A 19574-nucleotide genomic window follows, 5' to 3' on the forward strand; every position below is an offset into this window, starting at 1 on the left:
TCGAAGACCAGCTCCCTTACTCATGGGATTGGGGCTTATATGGCAATGGGGGGAAACTTCTGCTGCAGTTAGTTGTCTTGCAGCTGCACGCAGGACGTACCGTTGCTGCAACCTAGAGGTCCAAGGGGTATGGAGGCCATTACCACCTCCAAATCAGCTGGAATTGAGCAGTTCCTTAAAATCTTTGGCCTGGTGGTTGTCGAAGACCAGCTCCCTTACTCACGGAATTAGGGCTGATATGGCAGTGGGGGGAGGCTTCTGCTGCAGTTAGTTGTCTTGCAGCTGCACACAGAACATAACGTTGCTGCAACCTAGAGGTCCAAGGAGTAAGGAGGCCATTAACACCTCCAAATCAGCTGGAATTGAGCAATTCCTTAAAATCTTTGGGCTGATTGTTGTTGAAGACCAGCTCCCATACTCAAGGGGTTGGGTCTGAAATGGCAGTGGGGGGAGGCTTCTGCTGCAGTTAGTTGTCTTGCAGCTGCGCACAGGACATTGAGGATGAGCGGGGATGTGCCTGAGCTCTAGATACACAGAGCGAATTCATTTATTTATTTCTCCATTTCTAACAGAGTAAAAGACAAAACAACATAAAAGGTAAGGAAGAGATGAAGGGAGAAATTGCTACGAGACGTTCACGTGTTCGGTTGCCTCTGAATATAAATAGCTTTAGTTTGGCTCAATAGTACGGCAAACAATTATTACCGATCGTAAATCGAAAGAAGCACGAAAAGCTTACGGAATAAAGTAGCAAATGTTAAGAAAGGTAAATGTCTTATAGCGCAAACCTTTAAAAAAGTGCGAAAAAAAAAACTACAAGACGGCTTGCAGCTGACTAGAGCTGGTTATTCCATTTAACAGATTGTTCCATGGAGTAAGCTGTTTACACGCGGAGTGCGCGCCATGAAAAATCGGATTAGTACAGTAACATGAAATGATAGCTTCAGATAAAATAAAAGCAAATGTATTTCAGTGGTGAGCACATACATCTTGTCCTCCATGCTGTGCATACAGTAACGGTGAATTATTGCACTACGCTGAACACTTCGACACCCACGAGCACGGCTTGAAATAAAAAGCATAAACACTAAAAAAAATGGAAAACCTGAGCACATATCTGGAACAATAGTAATATTACTGATTATTACTAGTGATGAGCGAACGTCCTCGGATAAGGTGTTATCTGAGCATGCTCGCGTGCTAACAGAGTATTTCCAGCGTGCTCGAAAACTAAGTTCGAGTGCCCGCGGCTGCATGTCTCATGGCTGATACTTGTCAAATGTTAATATTTCTCTCTCTTCTGGCTAACATGGTACAAAGATATATATTTTTTCTTTATCGGATATGGACACTTTGTCTTTTTTTGCTTGTATTTTAGGCTAAAAATATGCAATTGGGTTTTATTCAAAATATTGTATCGTTTTGCTTGTGCATTCTCTTAGTTCCTCTGTACATGAGAGAGGACCGATCTCTTGCTAAAAATATGTATTTTGTTTCACTGCTCTTCTCCTAAATCTGGCCTTGTTTATTTTTTGTTCCTGTGCCTTTCCTTTCCGGAGATATTGCACAGCCCCCCCCCCCCCCCCTCCCTCTTCCCTAGACATCAATTTAACCTTTTTAGACAACTTTGCTAAGTCCTAAAAAGACAGGCATAGAAAACAATTGAGGACCACACCCACTTGGCTAAACATAAACTAGATTTATATAAAACCTCTTTCAGAGGTCAGTGTGTCCGGTACGTGTGGTGACAGTTTTCACTGGAGACACACACGTAGACATGTTCAAGTGAATGGGTCTGTGCACATGTCAATGTTTCAATGAACCATGTGTCCGTGGGCAAAATATGCAGACATGTCAGTTTTTTAACAGCAGCACGTACCACACACGTACACACGGATGACACACATGGATGTCATCCGTGTGACACGTACCGGCGTCAGAGAAGCAGTGGCACAGTTAGCGCTTTTCCCCGGCGCCATGTGCTGAAGACAACTCTCATCATTCTCCCGTGCTCTGCCGGGGATCAGCGAGAGCAGGGTAGAATGATAAGAGTTATATTCAACCGATAATAACAGCAAGACCAGGTGGCGGCTGATGGGACTATTACTCCCATCAGCCTACACCTGCTACCGCTAATAACAGCGAGAGCAGGCGGCGGGTGATGGGAGTATTCATCAGCCGATGTCTGCTTTATAAATAAATAAATAAATAAAAACTCTGTCGTGGGTTCACTAGCCAGACAAAACTCACAGTTGGGGGCTGCAACACTCAGCTGTCATCTTCAGCAAGGTTGGTTATCAAGACTAGAGGAGTCCCTACACTGTATTTTTTTTTTAATTATTTAAATAAATAATTCAAAAGCTGGAATGGGTACCCCCCCCCCATTTTTGACAACCAGCCAAGCTAAAGAAGACAGCTTTGGGATGGTATTCTCTGGCTGGTAAGAGGCTATTGATACAGGTCCCACCCAGGCTAAAAAAACGCAGCCCACAGCCATTTCCTCCCCTGGGCTGGGTTTTCCATGTGGCCTATGACCACAGGTTATTGTAAAAAACCCTTGCAGCAGAGGGCTTGGGTGTGTCGGTTTTGGTCTTGCAAATAGGCAGAGCAGTCGGCTCTGCAAAGCTCAACCAGTGTGAGCCAACACAGGGCAAAGCGGAGCCAAAAGGTCTGGCATCCTCAGTGTAGACGGCGGTGCAGTCGCCCACGGTAACAGGTCACGGACTGTCTTTGTTTTCCCGGCTGCGATCCGGAGGATACAGCATGCTGTGCACTGTGTGAGTTTTTGGACATTAAACACATTTTGTTTTGAATTTTGCTGGGTCACTGCCTCATCACTGCACAGTGTGGACACCGCTGCACTACAATATATATATATATATATCAATGAACATTCACATCCAGGCGATATAAGTGGTGCCACATTGTGGGAATTGCATAGTAAAGGCCTTATCCTTCCTCTTCCCCTTGCTCCTATATATAGATACACACTGTGCCTTGCGCTTCCTCTGCATTCATCATTAGCTTAGATAGCCTTCAGGAAACTTTACAAAAGCTGAAATGTGATGTGTGACCCTCCACCCAACCGCACCATGCGGTCCTAGCTATAACCTCCTCACCTCCATCCATCTCCTACTTCACAGAACATCAGCATTTCTTTTTATACTAATTTGTGTAATAAAAAAGGAAATTGGCTCTAAAAAGAAAAAAGGTGGTTGATGAGGTTATTATGTGATTTCAGCCCCACCGGCATTACTTCTTATGTAAATGCGCTTACCCAGGTGAATTGCCTTTTGGTCTGTCAGTGCTGACAGTCAAATTAAAAATGTCTGGGACCTAATGCAAAAATTCTAGGATCTCCGGCCTCCGGGAGCTGGAATAAAGTCATATGCTCCTCACGGTCTACTAGATCAAAGGGCTAATTGCATTAACAGTACTCTGGAAAATTCATCTGGATCAAATAGATTTTTTTTTTATTTGTCAGCTCACATAAGTATATGAATAAATTAGCACACAGTCATGGCACACTCATCGTTCAGCTTCCGGCAAACCAACTCTATGGTATTTTAAAACATCTTTTTACTAAAGGGGGTTTCCTAATAAAGACACCACCTCCTATTAGCCAGAAGTGTAAGGAGGATAACGAGTTCAACAACCATAAGGAAGGACTACCAAAAAATAAAGTGAAACCGCGCCAAAAGATAAATGTTACGGTTCCACCTCTCAGTGTGTCTGGGATGCAGTAACTGACAGCTCAGCCGTGCGATATGGTACAGGGGCGTTCCGAAGCTCTTGGTGCTTTGATTGACAGTTCAGTCATCCAGTCTGGTGCAGTGATGTGCTGAGCTGTCAGTCTGTTGATTGACAGCTCAGCCGACCAATCTGAGGCTGGGAGGTGCTGACTGTCTCCAGGTGTTCATTGTCCCAGATGATCGCCATGCTACTTAACTGGGCTGTTACTCCCAGACATACATTCAGCAATTGTGTGGTTTGTCTCTCTGTGTCTTGCGTTCTGTTTGCAGATCTTTCATCGCCTGACCTTGGACCTTGTTCTGACTATCAGTCTGTTTAACCCCTTCTCCTCTGATCCACTATCCTCCTGGCATCTGACCTCGGAACGATACCTGACTACGCCTTTGTCTCTTACTTCTGTTTATGATGCCCCCTTCTGGCTTCTGTCTGAACTTGGACTCCTTGACTATTCTGACTCATGGCTTGGTCTTGAGAAGTGACCCGCATCACAATACATTTCTACTGATAAACGATGGTGTTTTCAGTAAGTTTTAACTTTAAAAAAAATAAATACTGAACGCTGATAGTGTCGCAATAAATTTCTCTATACATCTTAATAACGATTGTCGATCATGGATGAGTTAAAAGTTATTTCATTTTCACACATGGAATGCAACAAAGAAAGTCTTCTTACCAAGATCTTGGAAAACGAGTGAAATTCTAGATGCGTTAAATGTTCTGCCAGTTCAGCAGGATCCAAGTGATCAAACAGCAAAGAAGTTTTCCTTATTCGGCCGCTTCCTTGCCCTCGTTGTGTAACTTGTCTTTTCCAGCCATAAGAAGGACTGAAAGATAAAACAATATGAGATCATTCACATAACATCTTACATCGTATAGACATTTTTCTAAAAAAAAGCCTAATTCTACAGAGACCAGAAAGAAAAAACGCTGGCATTACTACCACTCTCGATTCAAAGAAACATGGGATCAAACAAAAAAAATATTTAGATTATAATTGGCATATTTTGTGGTACTCGACTTAAAACATGTATTAAATCATGGGTTACATAGAAAATTGACACTCATCACGGGCAATTTCAATGAAATGAGCAACAGTTGTTTCGCGTGAGTACATGCTTCTTCTGGATCACACTGTGGGCCAGAAGAAGCATGTACTCATGCGAAACAGCTGTTGCTCATTTCATAGATCTCTCTGTCTGCAACTGAAATAAAATGCCTTTTATTGAAATTGCCGGTGGTGAGTGCCGCTCTTCTCGCTTTCCTCTGAAACTCATTCGTGGCCTAAATCTACACGAGTTCGGGTGAGATTGATGAACTATATAGTCATTTCTCTACAAAGGGCACAGACCATGAAAAAGACACCAACTCGTAGGAGCAGGTATAGAAGTCAGATCATGCTATAGTATTTTATTACTTGGAACACACGCACACAATCCATAAAAATGGAACCTTATTCATAAAGAGAAATATGTTGGACTTTTTAACAAAATCAAAGACAGGCATTTTCTTGCATGGCAGAATCAATGATTTTTTAAATTGCTAACCTAGGATAGAAGACAGCTTTACAAGATGAAAAAAAAAGGCAAAAATAGATTTCTAGAGGCTGCACACAGGAAAAGAAAAATTACTTGTAACCGCAATGTAAAAATCAAAGGTACTTTATTTAATTTTTGCCAAAAATATTACCCAGGGAAGCCATCGGGACAAAAGTAGAAAATAAGTAATTTATACCCCGGGAATCGGCTTCATGCTCCATCACTGGTGCTTCGAAGGCCACCACAGGACCGTTAGTGATGACATCTCGACCACCAGTGGCTACCGCAATCAGATGACTGTTGGTCATCACATCATCACTAAAGGACCAAAAAGGAGTCGGAATGAAGTTTTATTCTGGTTTATTCTGGAAAAATCTATTACTGATATGCTTTCTGGTATCTCTTGAGTGACGGTGGCATGGGCTCCTAGTTGTATGATAAAACCGTCAATCAAGAGCATGGTGGCTCAGTGGTTAGCACTATGGTGCCATGTAAGAGAATAAAATAAATAAGGGGGCGGGAGTTGTGGATTGACCGGCCTTAGGCTACGAGTCTGCAGGCTCGGTATGTGCCAAGTTACCCACTTGTCAGACAACTGAAGGTTTAGCTTTTGTTCCTTACAGGACGTTGTCTGTGACTCGCCCGCTCTTCTGGCTGCCTCTAGGAATAGAAGCTTCTATATAAAGAAGACCTTTCCATCAGTTCAAAGGCCGACGGCTTCTAAAGACGACTGAGACGATTCCCGAGAGGAACATCAGGGTTTTTATTAAGAATGGACAGGAGTCATAGAAAAGCACCACAACACTTTGCATCCTGTCCGTCCCCCTCAGTTCTGGAACTCTCATGACGTTCCGAATTTCTCATGATCACCCGTTGACCAAAAATTCAGAAAACCTTGACTTACGAGAACGAGGCCTAACATATAAAAATATTGCAAAATAAAAGAAACCTGTTCCACTATGCTCTGCTAGAGATTTCACAATTAGGTTTCTAAGAACTAAAACGTCATCAGTGGGTGTTACACTATATTGGGGCGTTTCATTTGTTTTTAGGCTTTGTTCGTCTCGTCATGTTAGGCTGTATTCCATCCTGTATTCTAGCTGAAAATACAGGGAACCCTGACAGATCCCGTTACGTATGGGAATAAGTGTATAAAAATACACGTACGGTGTGTTCATACAAAGCGAAAACGCTCCCTTTGATTGCAGTGATTTTCCAAAATTGTAGTAAAAACGCATCGCTTTTCCTATGATTTTCAAAAATTGGTTTAAAAAAAAAAAAAAATCTGTGGTATCGCCACAAAAAAATATATAGTAGAATCGCATTGTGTGAACATAACCTTAAAAAAGTGATCCTCTAACTTTGCAATTAAAATGAAACTATCATCAGAAAATGATCTATTATTTGAAAAAGTCGTCCGGCCTTAGGCAACAAGTCTGCAGTCACTCTATAGACCATACTGCAGACTCGTGAGTCCTCGCATCGCGCACACTGCACAGGAGCAGCGGGCGCGGGATTTGCATACAAGCGGTCACATGCCAACTAGACGTGTGCAGCCTCACTCAATGCAAGTGTATTGAGAGAGGCCGGACAAGTCTAGTCGGAATGTGTGCAAATCACATACTTGGGATCACATGACCGCCCGCTTCCGACAGCGGCACGGGAGAATCCTCACAGTGCGTTACGCTTGTGATGTGAGGACTCACAAGTCTGCAGTCACAGGCTGCTACTCCAAGCCTGGACAACCCCTTTAAATAAAGGTTTTTATGTTATATGTTTTGAGTTTTTGTAAAGTTGAACCCCCAGCGATCAGGATGGGGGATAACGTTGAAATTTGGTTCAATCCCTTTAAAAATCTGTTCCATTTTAATGGCAGCAAATTAGCGTTCCCATCCATTTTTAAGAATACCCTCAAATAAGAGTTTCCCAACAGGCAGCATGAAGGACTCAAAAATATCCCGGCAGAAGGACTTGTGACATGACACAAGAAGCCAATGGCGGACACAGACGGAAAAGGCCCCCTGTGCAAGAACAGTATGGGCCCCTTACTGGCCAATAGCTCATCATAATGCACAATTCCACCTAGTCCGGGGCTGGTAGTGGCCCCCTTACCTCTTGGGCCCCTGTGGTTGCACCAATGATATGTCCGCCCCCCTTATATACATTGTCGTTGCCAACACCAACGTGATCGTTACACTTTCCCTGATCTCAGGACGACCATTACATACACACTCTCAATGTCTATCAGGCTGCTCTCCCGCCGGTTCCCTTTGTTTTCCAGGGCCCTCTTCAGATCCCGAATCTGCTCCCCCAATTCTGGATTTAAGTCGAACTCAGCCGGATACTCCGCTATCCAGAACCTGCGGATACAAGAGAAATAATCCCGCGTTATGCGACCGGCCGAGGACACCCAACAACCATTTAATTAATGCTAATGGCGGTGAAATGTGCGGCTACCTGACAAGGTGACAGATGCGTTCCCGTTCTGCATTATCGCCGGCCTCGGAAGTAGAAAATGGTCAAGGAAAATAGATTTTTTCACTTTGGGGGAAAACTCGCATGAAAAGAGAAATGTGCGAAATCTAACACTTAAGATACTGCACATATTAATTTCCCAGCGCAACCTGATTAAGCAAGATTTTGCCGGAAGATATAGAGAGAAAATATGAACTGTATGAATAGACATACTAGATGCAAAACTAATAATCTGTCTCTCGCTTTCCTCTGCTAAATGTGACACGTAAAGTAATTTTTTTTCCCCTGGCTTCAATTTTTATATAACTGCTCAAAAAAATAAAGGGAACATTTAAACGACAGAATATAACTCCAAGTAAATCAAACTTCTGTGAAATCAAACTGTCCACTTAGGAAGCAACACTGATTGACAATCAATTGCACATGCTGTTGTGCAAACAGAATAGACAACAGACGGAAATTATTGGCAATTATCAAGACACTCAATAAAGGAGCGGTTCTGCAGGTGGGGACCACAGACCACATCTCAGTACCAATGCTTTCTGGCTGATGTTTTGGTCACTTTTGAATGTTGGTTGCGCTTTCACACTCGTGGTAGCAGGAGACGGACTCTACAAGCCACACAAGTGGCTCAGGTAGTGCAGCTCATCCAGGATGGCACATCAATGCGAGCTGTGGCAAGAAGGTTTGCTGTGTCCAGAGGCTGGAGGCGCTACCAGGAGACAGGCCAGTACACCAGGAGACATGGAGGGGGCCATAGGAGGGCAACAACCCAGCAGCAGGACCGCTACCTCAGCCTTTGTGCAAGTAGGAACAGGAGGAACACTGCTAGAGCCCTGCGAAATGACCTCCAGCAGGCCACAAATGTGCATGTCTGCACAAACGGTTAGAAATCGACTCCGTGAGGATGGTTTGAGTGCCCGAAGTCCACAGATGGGGGTTGTGCTCACAGCCTGACACCGTGCAGGACGCTTGGCATTTTCCACAGAAGACCAGGATTGGCAAATTCGCCACTGGCACCCTGTGCTCTTCACAGATGAAAGCAGGTTCACACTGAGCACATGTGACAGACGTGACAGAGTCTGGAGACGCCGTGGAGAGTGATCTGCTGCCTGCAACATCCTTCAGCATGGCAGGTTTGGCGGTCAGTAATGGTGCGCGGTGGCATTTCTTTGGAGGCCGTACAGCCCTCCATGTGCTCACCAGAGGTAGCCTGACTGCCATTAGGTACCAAGATGAGACCCTCAGACCCCTTGTGAGACCATATGCTGGTGCAGATGGCCCTGGGTTCCTCATAATGCAGGATAATGCCAGACCTCATGTGGTTGCAGTGTCACCAGTTCCTGCAAGATGAAGGCATTGGAGCTATGGATTGGCCCGCCAGTTCCCAGACCTGAATCTGATTGAACACATCTGGGACATCATGTCTCGCTCCATCCACCGTCACGTTGCACCACAGACTGTCCAGGAGTTGGTGGATGCTTTAGTCCAGGTCTGGGAGGAGATCCTTCAGGAGACCAGCCGCCGTCTCATCAGGAGCATGCCCAGGCGTTGTAGGGAGGTCATACAGGCACGTGGAGGCCACACACACTACTGAGCATCATTTCCTTGTCTTGAGGCATTTCCACTGAAGTTGGATCAGCCTGTAATTTGATTTTCCACTTTGATTTTGAGTGTCATTCCAAATCCAGACCTCCATGGGATATTCATTTTGATTTACATTGGTAATTGTTATATTTTATTGTTGTGAACACATTCCACTATGTAATGAATACAAATTTACAACTGGAATATTTCATTCAGAGATATCTAGGACGTGGTATTTTAGTGTTCCCTTTATTTTTTTGAGCAGTGTATATATATTAATACTAAAAAAAAGTCCTTTACTCACCCTCCCCAGGTCCAAAGCGGAGACTCCTCTGCTGATCTTTTATTGTCTGACATTAGTCCACAATGCTGCAGCCAATTATTGAGATCAGCTGCTCAAGGCAGTCAATTTAAACACAGCCTCTGAGCTCAGATCTTGGCTGCAGCGCTGTCTGCTGTCAACGTGATGTCAATGGTGTAGACAATAACAGACAATGGGAGCAGCGGAAGAGAATTAGCACTGGACCTGGGGAGGATGAGTAAGGCGCTGTTGTCATGACGTCGATGCTGCAGACAATAACAGACACCAGGAGCATCGGATGAGACTTAGAACTAGACCTGGGGAGGATGTGTAAAGCTTTTTAGACGTGACGTCAATGCTGAAGACAATAACGGGAGCAATGGAGGAGACTTAGCACTGGACCTGGGAAGGATGAGTAAAGTTCTGTCGACGTGACATCATTAATGCAGACAATAACAGACACCAGGAGCAGCGGTGGAGACTTAGGCCGGGATCACACATACGCGAGATACAGCTGAGTCTCGCAGGTGAAAACCCAGCTCTGGCGCCGGCACTCCGGAGCGGAGCGTGCGGCTCCATGTATTGCTGTGCGGCTGCACGCTCCGCTCCGGAGTGCCGGCGCCAGAGCTGGGTTTTCACCTGCGAGACTCGGCCGTATCTCACGTATGTGTGATCCCGGCCTTAGTAATGGACATGGGAGGATGAGTATAGTGCTGGCAATGTGATGTCAATGCTGCAGACATTAAAGGGTGCTGGGAGCAGTGGAGGAGACTTAGCACTGGACCTGGGGAGGATGAGTAAATCATTGTCAACATGACATCAATGCTGCACACAATAACAGACATTGGGAGCAGCAAAGAAGACTTAGCTCTGGACCTGGGGAGGATGAGTAAGGTATTTTATTTTTTTTTTCAAAAAAGTACTGCAGCCAAGAGGCAGGGGTTTCCAGAAAGAAAAAAAACTGTTTTATATTATTATTATTATTATTATTATTATTATTATTATTAAAGGTGGCCATACACGTGCACCAGCTGTCAACCTAAGTACCACTATTTCATTGAAAATGCATACATTCGTCCACCCACCCTAACAGGCAGCTGAAGTTTGAACTGAGCAGTGTGAGATCTCAGCAGGGAAGAGGGACACTGAGGAGCTGTCAATCAGGCTAGGTTAGGTCAGATGGGTGGAGACCAAGTTAAACTTTCATAACCTTGGCTTGCTACAGTTTTGTGCCATATCTTACAGCTTTTATGTGCTTTTTGTCTTTGTAACACAGGGTCCCATTGATTATTATTGGGTCCGTTACGTTTCCATTTTTCGAATGGAAGAAAAAAGGGCAGCAGGCAAAACTTTTTCTTCCATTCTAAAAATTGACACCTAACAGAACTCATACCGACCCAATAAGTTGCCTAATCATTCCAAGAGTTTTCAGTCTTCGTCCACCCACCCTGACAGCTGCAGCTTGAACTGAGCAGTGTGAGATCTCAGCAGGGGAGAGGGACACTGAGGATCTGTCAATCAGGCTACATTTCCATTTTTTTTTGAGTGGAATAAAAAGGGCAGCATGCAAAACTTTTTCTTCCATTCTAAGAATTGACACATAACATAACCCTTACAGGCCCAAATAAAAATCAATGCCATGGTTATGCAACAGATTAGTTTTTGACATTATTTTGTTTATCTTCCCCCCCAAAAAAATAAATAAATAACAAAACGGAAATGTGAACATTGTCAAAAACTGAAGTTGTCAAAAGAAATCAACCCAAATGAGACAACCTTCCAATTGAGTCTATCAATGAGTGGTATCTCCGTCCCGGCCGTTTGCAGACAAACTTCTATAAGAGTTAGCTATTCTTAAATCAAGATGGTAAAGTTGTCAGTTGTCAGCCACGGAGGAGCAAGGGAATGAAGAAAACGAAAGATGGCTCCAAAGTCTCAAATAATAATGGAGGTATCCAGATAGCAGAAGTTAGGAGCATCACCGGTCAGAGGTGATACAGCTAGAAAAATTCTAAAGTTTCCGTAATAATAAACAAGTTACATCAAAATGCAAAATATCAAATGTTTTAAAAGGATATAGAGCAAAGAGCTTCTTGGCGAGATCCCCAGATGGGATGTACCAAGGATGCATCATGAGAAACATCTGAACCAGTTCCCGATCCTTAGGATTCCCATCTGAGTCTAAACAAGAAAAGAATTAAAAAATAAGATTATATTATTATGATTATTATAAGATTGCCTAACATACAGGCGATCCCTGCCTGTAGAGTTGTCTTAGAAAATCAGAGATTGCAATGGGTTTCCTAAACCCAAATTCTTTAAAAATCAATCTATCAGCATGTCCCATCTGACAGCAGCACGATGTAGAGGCAGAGATCCTGATTCCAGCGATGTATCACTTACTGGGCTGCTCGCTACAGGTTTGATAGAATCCCTGTTTTAGCTGCTGGCTGCATATTCAGCAGTTCTCTGAATGCTGAGCTCTGTATAACCCCGCCTACATCACTGATTGGCAGCTTCCTGTGCACAATCTGCCAATCAGTGATGGGGGGGGGGAGCGTGGTTGGACTACAGGGCATTTCCTGCAGTTGATAAAACTGTGATTTTATCAAAAACTACACGTAGCAGCCCAGTAAGTGATACATCACTGGAATCAGGGTCTCTGCCCCCTACATCATACCGTTCTCAAATTAGGTGTCAAAAACCTGCTTCCTTTAAGCTGTTACGAAAGATAAAGGCCATCCGCGCGCTGCATGGTCTCGTCTGGCCCCAACAGCCGCTGATTTCGCGGAGCATATTGGATATTACAAGGCAATTACGCCTTTATTTAGGAATCTGTATTCCGAAAGACAATAATTCCTATTTGTAAAGGCGATAAGTAAAGCAATATAATCTCTAAAGCGGGGTTCCCGCACTGTGATGACGTACGGCATAATTATGCGTATACATGTCGCAGGATCTTGGCACTGGATAAAGTTAGCGCGTATGCTTCCCCGCACGGTCCACATGAGAGCAAAGATTTTTTCAGATTTTTTTTTTTTTTTAGTTCGGCTAAGCAATTACATCACTAGCAAAATATGTCCACGGCGCTCTGTATTACTCGGCTGCGGAAGAACGACAGTTTAGAGGGGGAAAAAAAGCTTCTCCAACCGAGCAGAACAATTTCACTGCAGGCTACGGAGAGTTCCAGTAAATAGAATTAATGAAGGGACTAAAGATATCATAGAAAGTCCTTCTTCTCTGCTTCCCTTCTGATGGATCCCATCATGACACTGTCCGAAGTGCTGCGCGGACTACACAGGAGCAGCGGAAAACGAGAGGCGGCCCGGTGCCGCGCTGCAGTGTAAAGCATGGCACAGAAACTAGAGACATATAGATTTCAGGGCTTCTTTTTGCATAAAATTTTGCTTCTATTTTTGGGGCATTTTATTACTCTACTACACCAAAGTAATATTTACTGCAGACTGCGAATCTCTGATAACTCTCATAGGAATCCCGAAATCCAATTTATTTTAATAGAGAGATGAGAAGGCCCTGTACTAAAAGGAGACGAGAAATAGCCTCTTTATGTGGCTCGGTGGACACGCCAACTTCTATATCCCCACAGTGTCGGGTCTTGCTTTCAGGATGATCCCTTTAAATGGGTACTGCCATCTTCAACATTATGGTATATACTGTATACAGGACGGCTGACAGGTGATGATAACGCCAGTCCCGTATAATCAGTGCAGGTTCCAAGGTTAGAAATGTGGAAGGTCCTGGGGACATCAATACGGAGGCGTTAAAGGGGAGGAGAGAGCCTTTAATATCCTCAGTACTGTGTGTGTGTATTGTGTGTGTGTATAATATGCAGCGTGTGTAACATGTGTGTCTGTGTGTAAGATGCAGCGTGTGTATAACATGCAATGTGTCTGGGTGTCTAGCATGCAGCGTGTGTGTGTGTGTGTGTGTGTAGCATGCAGTGTGTGTGTGTAGCATGCAGCGTGTGTGTGTGTGTGTAGCATGCAGTGTGTGTGTGTAGCATGCAGCGTGTGTGTGTGTGTGTGTGTGTGTGTGTAGCATGCAGCGTGTGTGTGTGTGTGTGTGTAGCATGCAGTGTGTGTGTGTAGCATGCAGCGTGTGTGTGTGTGTGTGTAGCATGCAGCGTGTGTGTGTAGCATGCAGCGTGTGTGTGTGTGTGTGTGTAGCATGCAGCGTGTGTGTGTGTGTGTGTGTAGCATGCAGTGTGTGTGTGTAGCATGCAGTGTGTGTGTGTAGCATGCAGCGTGTGTGTGTGTGTGTGTAGCATGCAGTGTGTGTGTGTAGCATGCAGCGTGTGTGTGTGTGTGTGTAGCATGCAGCGTGTGTGTGTGTGTGTGTGTAGCATGCAGTGTGTGTGTGTAGCATGCAGCGTGTGTGTGTGTGTGGAGCATGCAGCGTGTGTGTGTGTAGCATGCAGCGTGTGTGTGTGTGTGTAGCATGCAGTGTGTGTGTGTAGCATGCAGCGTGTGTGTGTGTGTGTGTGTAGCATGCAGTGTGTGTGTGTGTAGCATGCAGTGTGTGTGTGTAGCATGCAGCGTGTGTGTGTGTGTAGCATGCAGCGTGTGTGTGTGTGTGTGTGGAGCATGCAGCGTGTGTGTGTGTGTGTAGCATGCAGCGTGTGTGTGTGTGTGTGTGTAGCATGCAGTGTGTGTGTGTAGCATGCAGCGTGTGTGTGTGTGTGTGTAGCATGCAGCGTGTGTGTGTGTGTGTGTGTAGCATGCAGTGTGTGTGTGTGTAGCATGCAGTGTGTGTGTGTAGCATGCAGTGTGTGTGTGTAGCATGCAGCGTGTGTGTGTGTGTAGCATGCAGCGTGTGTGTGTGTGTGTGTGGAGCATGCAGCGTGTGTGTGTGTGTGTAGCATGCAGCGTGTGTGTGTGTGTGTAGCATGCAGTGTGTGTGTGTAGCATGCAGCGTGTGTGTGTGTGTGTAGCATGCAGCGTGTGTGTGTGTGTGTGTGTAGCATGCAGTGTGTGTGTGTGTAGCATGCAGTGTGTGTGTGTAGCATGCAGCGTGTGTGTGTGTGTAGCATGCAGCGTGTGTGTGTGTGTAGCATGCAGCGTGTGTGTGTGTGTAGCATGCAGTGTGTGCGTGAATATGTGTTCTCAATACACAGTGTGTGTATAACAAGCAGTGTATTTGTAAAATGTACTGTGCGTTATATGCAGCTGTATTTCCATGCATTTGTTTGTGAAACTTGCAGTGCAGTGTGTTCGTGTGTGTGTAACATGTGTGTGTGTAACATACACTGTGTAGCATACAGTATGAGTGTGTGTGTGTGTATAATATACAGTTTGTGTATAACATATGTCTGCAGTATGTGTGAAACATAGTGTGTGTAGCATAGCGTACGTGTGTGTGTGTGTGTGTGTGTGTGTGTATGGGTAACATGTATGTGGGGGTAGCATGGAGTGTGTGTGTGTGTATGTGTAACATGTATTGTATGTTGGGATAGAATGGACTGTGTGTATATCTGTGTGTAACATACAGTCGATGTATTTAGCAGAGTAAGTGTATGTATATGTGTGTAACATGTATTGTATGTGGGGGTAGCATGGAGAGTGTGTGTAGCATAGACGATGTGTGTGTATGCATGTGTCACATGAATTGTATGTAGGGCAGCATGGAGTGTGTGTATATGTGTTTGTATCATACAGTCTGTGTGTGTAGCAGAGTAAGTGTATGTGTATGTATGTGTGTGTACGTGTATGTATGTGTAACATGTATTGTATGTGGGGGTAGCATGGGGTGTGTGTGTATGTGTGTGTAACATACAGTCAGTGTGTATAGCAGAGTACATGTATGTGTGTGTAACATACATTGTGTGTAGCATAGCGTTTGTTTGTGTGTATGTGTGTGTGTATGTATGTGTAACATGTATTGTATGTGGGAGAATCATGGAAAGTGTGTGTAGCATAATGTGTGTGTGTGTAACATGTATTGTATGTGGGGGTAGCATGGGGTGTGTGTGTAGTATAGAGTATGTGTGTGAGTATGTGTGTGTAACATGTATTGTATGTGGGAGAATCATGGAAAGTGCGTGTAGCATAGAGTGTGTGTGTGTATGTATGTGTAACATGTATTGTATGTGGGGGTAGCATGGGGTGTGTGTGTAGTATAGAGTATGTGTGTGTAACATGTATTGTATGTGGGAGAATCATGGAAAGTGCGTGTAGCATAGAGTGTGTGTGTGTATGTATGTGTAACATGTATTGTATGTGGGGGTAGCATGGGGTGTGTGTGTAGTATAGAGTATGTGTGTGAGTATGTGTGTGTAACATGTATTGTATGTGGGAGAATCATGGAAAGTGCGTGTAGCATAGAGTGTGTGTGTGTGTGTATGTGTAACATGTATTGTATGTGGGGGTAGCATGGGGTGTGTGTGTAGTATAGAGTATGTGTGTGAGTATGTGTGTGTAACATGTATTGTATGTGGGAGAATCATGGAAAGTGCGTGTAGCATAGAGTGTGTGTGTGTATGTATGTGTAACATGTATTGTATGTGGGGGTAGCATGGGGTGTGTGTGTAGCATACAGTCAGTGTGTATAGCAGAGTGCATGTATGTGTGTAGCATACACTGTGTGTAGCATAGAGTTTGTGTGTATGTTTGTGTGTTTGTACCATCCACATGTTAATACTCTAGCAATGCCGCTGAGCGTTTGTAGGTGTAAACATGCCAGAAATCACCCAAGAAACGAGCAAAATGTTGGACAGTTGGATCATTTACACTGAAACAAAGATGATAATTCTCCTTCATAATTTCTGCCGTGTATATAGGAAATGAGCTGCCGACAATATGACAGTGTCCGGGGATGAGCAGCCTATCAGCGCTCGTTCGGGCCGATAAACAAGGGTCAGAACACTGGATTAAGCCGATTGGTGCTAAATGCACCCTGAATGCTAACGCGCAAAGAACAATGAGCTGAACAGGTAAGATTAATATTCTAAACATATTATTTGCTTTGTTAATTACGGTAGTTTGCGGTGAATTTTGCCTTACGGTCAGTCTACTGACTGAAAACTCTTGGCGGCAGATTTCCAATTCAATGTCCCCTTTCCCTTTAAAGGCTGAGCACATTTTTAGAAATGGGCTTGAAAAGGGTAAAAAAAAATCCGATAAAATATTTAATAAAAAAATAAAATATATTTTTAATAAAAAAAGACATAAAATATTACGGTTGAGAGACATCAGTGCATATTAAACAGCTTTTTTTAACACCAAACAGACACTTTTTAAATTTACTGGTCAAATTTGAGCAAACCTGTTGAATTTTCGATGTTTTGCTTAGGACAGCAGTACAAATCAGACCGAGATCGGACGGCAATGCTCGGACTGGTCGGCGGCTCTTCCGACCCAAGCCTGACAGCTGCATAAAAATATATGAGGCTGTCACGCTCAGGTGGGTAGTGCCGCCGGCCAGTCCGATCTCGGCAGGAGTTATACGACCACCTGACTGCGCCCTTAGTGTTGATCCATAAAAGCAAATGAAGGCAGCAGCACCCTGGATACACAAAGACCTGACATCCAGCCTGTATTCCTGGGAGAGACACTCCCGCAAGACAAAAAAAAAAAATCTTGGATCAGGCTGCAAATTAGGGGTGTGAAAACGATTACAGGAATTGAGATTACAGACTGAAACTTAGCGCAGATTTATTAATTAAAGGTAATGACTAAACATAAGTGAAAATCATTTTCCCGGGTCAGAAGCGCAGTTGTTAATTCTTCCATTTACGAGCTGATCTTCGAAAGCAGTCACAGTAAAGAGACCATGAAAGAAAGAAGAAAACTTACATTCTGTCTAGGAAGTCGAACATTGCACAAACTCGGGCACTTACCAAAGTTTTGGACGCAGATTTCTATCATCTCATCAATGGTGTGGCCGTTCTCCAGATCCAAGTTGTCCATTTCTGCCTTTTCATTGACTGCAGCACTGATCCTGAACGATGATTCGGACTGATGAAGGACTGTCAATCAAGTTTTAAAAAAAAAAGTTCTCGTTACTTTTAATTTTTGCATGAAACTTCAGTTTAGAAAGTGACGAGTCGCGGGTGTTTCGTGCGACAGATTCCGTTTTATTTCTCCTTTTACATGGTGAAGTGTAAACATGCAGTAACACGACCCCTCCCAGATTTTGGGTAACCTCTTCCTCTGTCAGTTGTGATTTCTCTGATGCATCTTCCTGTTTTCATTGCTTACTTCCTCTGGCATTTCAAAGCCCTCAATTCTTATCCCGTGGGGTTTCTTGGGACATCAGCAGTACTTCATATAACTAAAGGGAACCTGTCCGTATTAGTGGTGTCCGGACCCCCAAGAGCAAGACTCGGAGACCGGCTCCGGCATTACCAGAATCTATGTATTACTCTGGAACGCTGCGACCAGGGACAAGGAAGGTCCATGATACTTCTCCCCACCCTCAGCTACACTGAGTTATTACCTCTGTGTGTAAGGAGAGACCCGTCAGTCAGTAGGGTGTGGACGAGTTGGTGTCGGCACGCCTATTAGACCAGTCACCTCGTTAGCTTAATATTTCATCAAAAATCCTGTTATCTACTGTATACAGAGGTGTTATCATCATTGTACAGGAGGAGGAGGTGAGCTGTGACATCACCTATTGTGAATGGTGGATCCTGTGTTATCTACTGTATATACAAGTGTTATCAGTCATTGTACAGGAGGAGGAGGTGAGCTGTGACATCACCTATTGTGAATGGTGGATCCTGTGTTATCTACTGTATATACAAGTGTTATCAGTCATTGTACAGGAGGAGGAGGTGAGCTGTGACATCACCTATTGTGAATGGTGGATCCTGTGTTATCTACTGTATATAGAGGTGTTATCAGTCATTGTACAGGAGGAGGAGGTGAGCTGTGACATCACCTATTGTGAATGGTGGGTCCTGTGTTATCTACTGTATATAGAGGTGTTATCAGTCATTGTACAGGAGGAGGAGGTGAGCTGTGACATCACCTATTGTAAATGGTGGATCCTGTGTTATCTACTGTATATAGAGGTGATATCAGTCATTGTACAGGAGGAGGAGGTGAGCTGTGACATCACCTATTGTGAATGGTGGATCCTGTGTTATCTACTGTATATAGAGGTGTTATCAGTCATTGTACAGGAGGAGGAGGTGAGCTGTGACATCACCTATAGTGAATGGTGGATCCTGTGTTATCTACTGTATATAGAGGTGTTATCAGTCATTGTACAGGAGGAGGAGGAGGTGAGCTGTGACAACACCTACTGTGAATGGTGGATCCTGTGTTATCTACTGTATATAGAGGTGTTATCAGTCATTGTACAGGAGGAGGAGGTGAGCTGTGACATCACCTATAGTGAATGGTGGATCCTGTGTTATCTACTGTATATAGAGGTGTTATCAGTCATTGTACAGGAGGAGGTGAGCTGTGACATCACCTATTGTGAATGTGGATCCTGTGTTATCTACTGTATATAGAGATGTTATCAGTCATTGTACAGGAGGAGGAGGTGAGCTGTGACATCACCTATTGTGAATGGTGGATTCTGTGTTATCTACTGTATATAGAGGTGTTATCAGTCATTGTACAGGAGGAGGAGGTGAGCTGTGACATCACCTACTGTGAATGGCGGATCCTGTGTTATCTACTGTATATAGAGGTGTTATCAGTCATTGTACAGGAGGAGGAGGTGAGCTGTGATATCACCTATTGTGAATGGTGGATCCTGTGTTATCTACTGTATATAGAGGTGTTATCAGTCATTGTACAGGAGGAGGAGGTGAGCTGTGACATCACCTATTGTGAATGGTGGATCCTGTGTTATCTACTGTATATAGAGGTGTTATCTGTCATTGTACAGGAGGAGGAGGTGAGCTGTGACATCACCTATAGTGAATGGTGGATCCTGTGTTATCTACTGTA

At 44.1% G+C, this 19574-nt stretch overlaps 1 protein-coding gene across 2 annotated transcripts in view; it reads right to left on the reverse strand.

Moving 5' to 3' along the window:
• RASGRP2 (RAS guanyl releasing protein 2) overlaps nucleotides 1-19574 on the reverse strand; it is a 143532-nt gene that overhangs the window by 57868 nt on the left and 66090 nt on the right. For both annotated transcript variants that reach the window (XM_069740054.1, XM_069740053.1), the window contains 5 exons: nucleotides 17507-17635; nucleotides 11730-11832; nucleotides 7746-7796; nucleotides 7517-7648; nucleotides 4427-4577 (listed from right to left, as the gene is read on the reverse strand). In XM_069740054.1, the coding sequence (XP_069596155.1) occupies nucleotides 4427-4577; nucleotides 7517-7648; nucleotides 7746-7796; nucleotides 11730-11832; nucleotides 17507-17576 (507 nt within the window). In that variant the 5' untranslated portion in view covers nucleotides 17577-17635. The remainder of the gene's footprint in view (nucleotides 1-4426; nucleotides 4578-7516; nucleotides 7649-7745; nucleotides 7797-11729; nucleotides 11833-17506; nucleotides 17636-19574) is intronic.

The sequence above is a fragment of the Ranitomeya imitator genome, chromosome 9, assembly GCF_032444005.1.
Source record: "Ranitomeya imitator isolate aRanImi1 chromosome 9, aRanImi1.pri, whole genome shotgun sequence".
In the NCBI taxonomy this organism is placed as follows: Eukaryota; Metazoa; Chordata; class Amphibia; order Anura; family Dendrobatidae; genus Ranitomeya; species Ranitomeya imitator.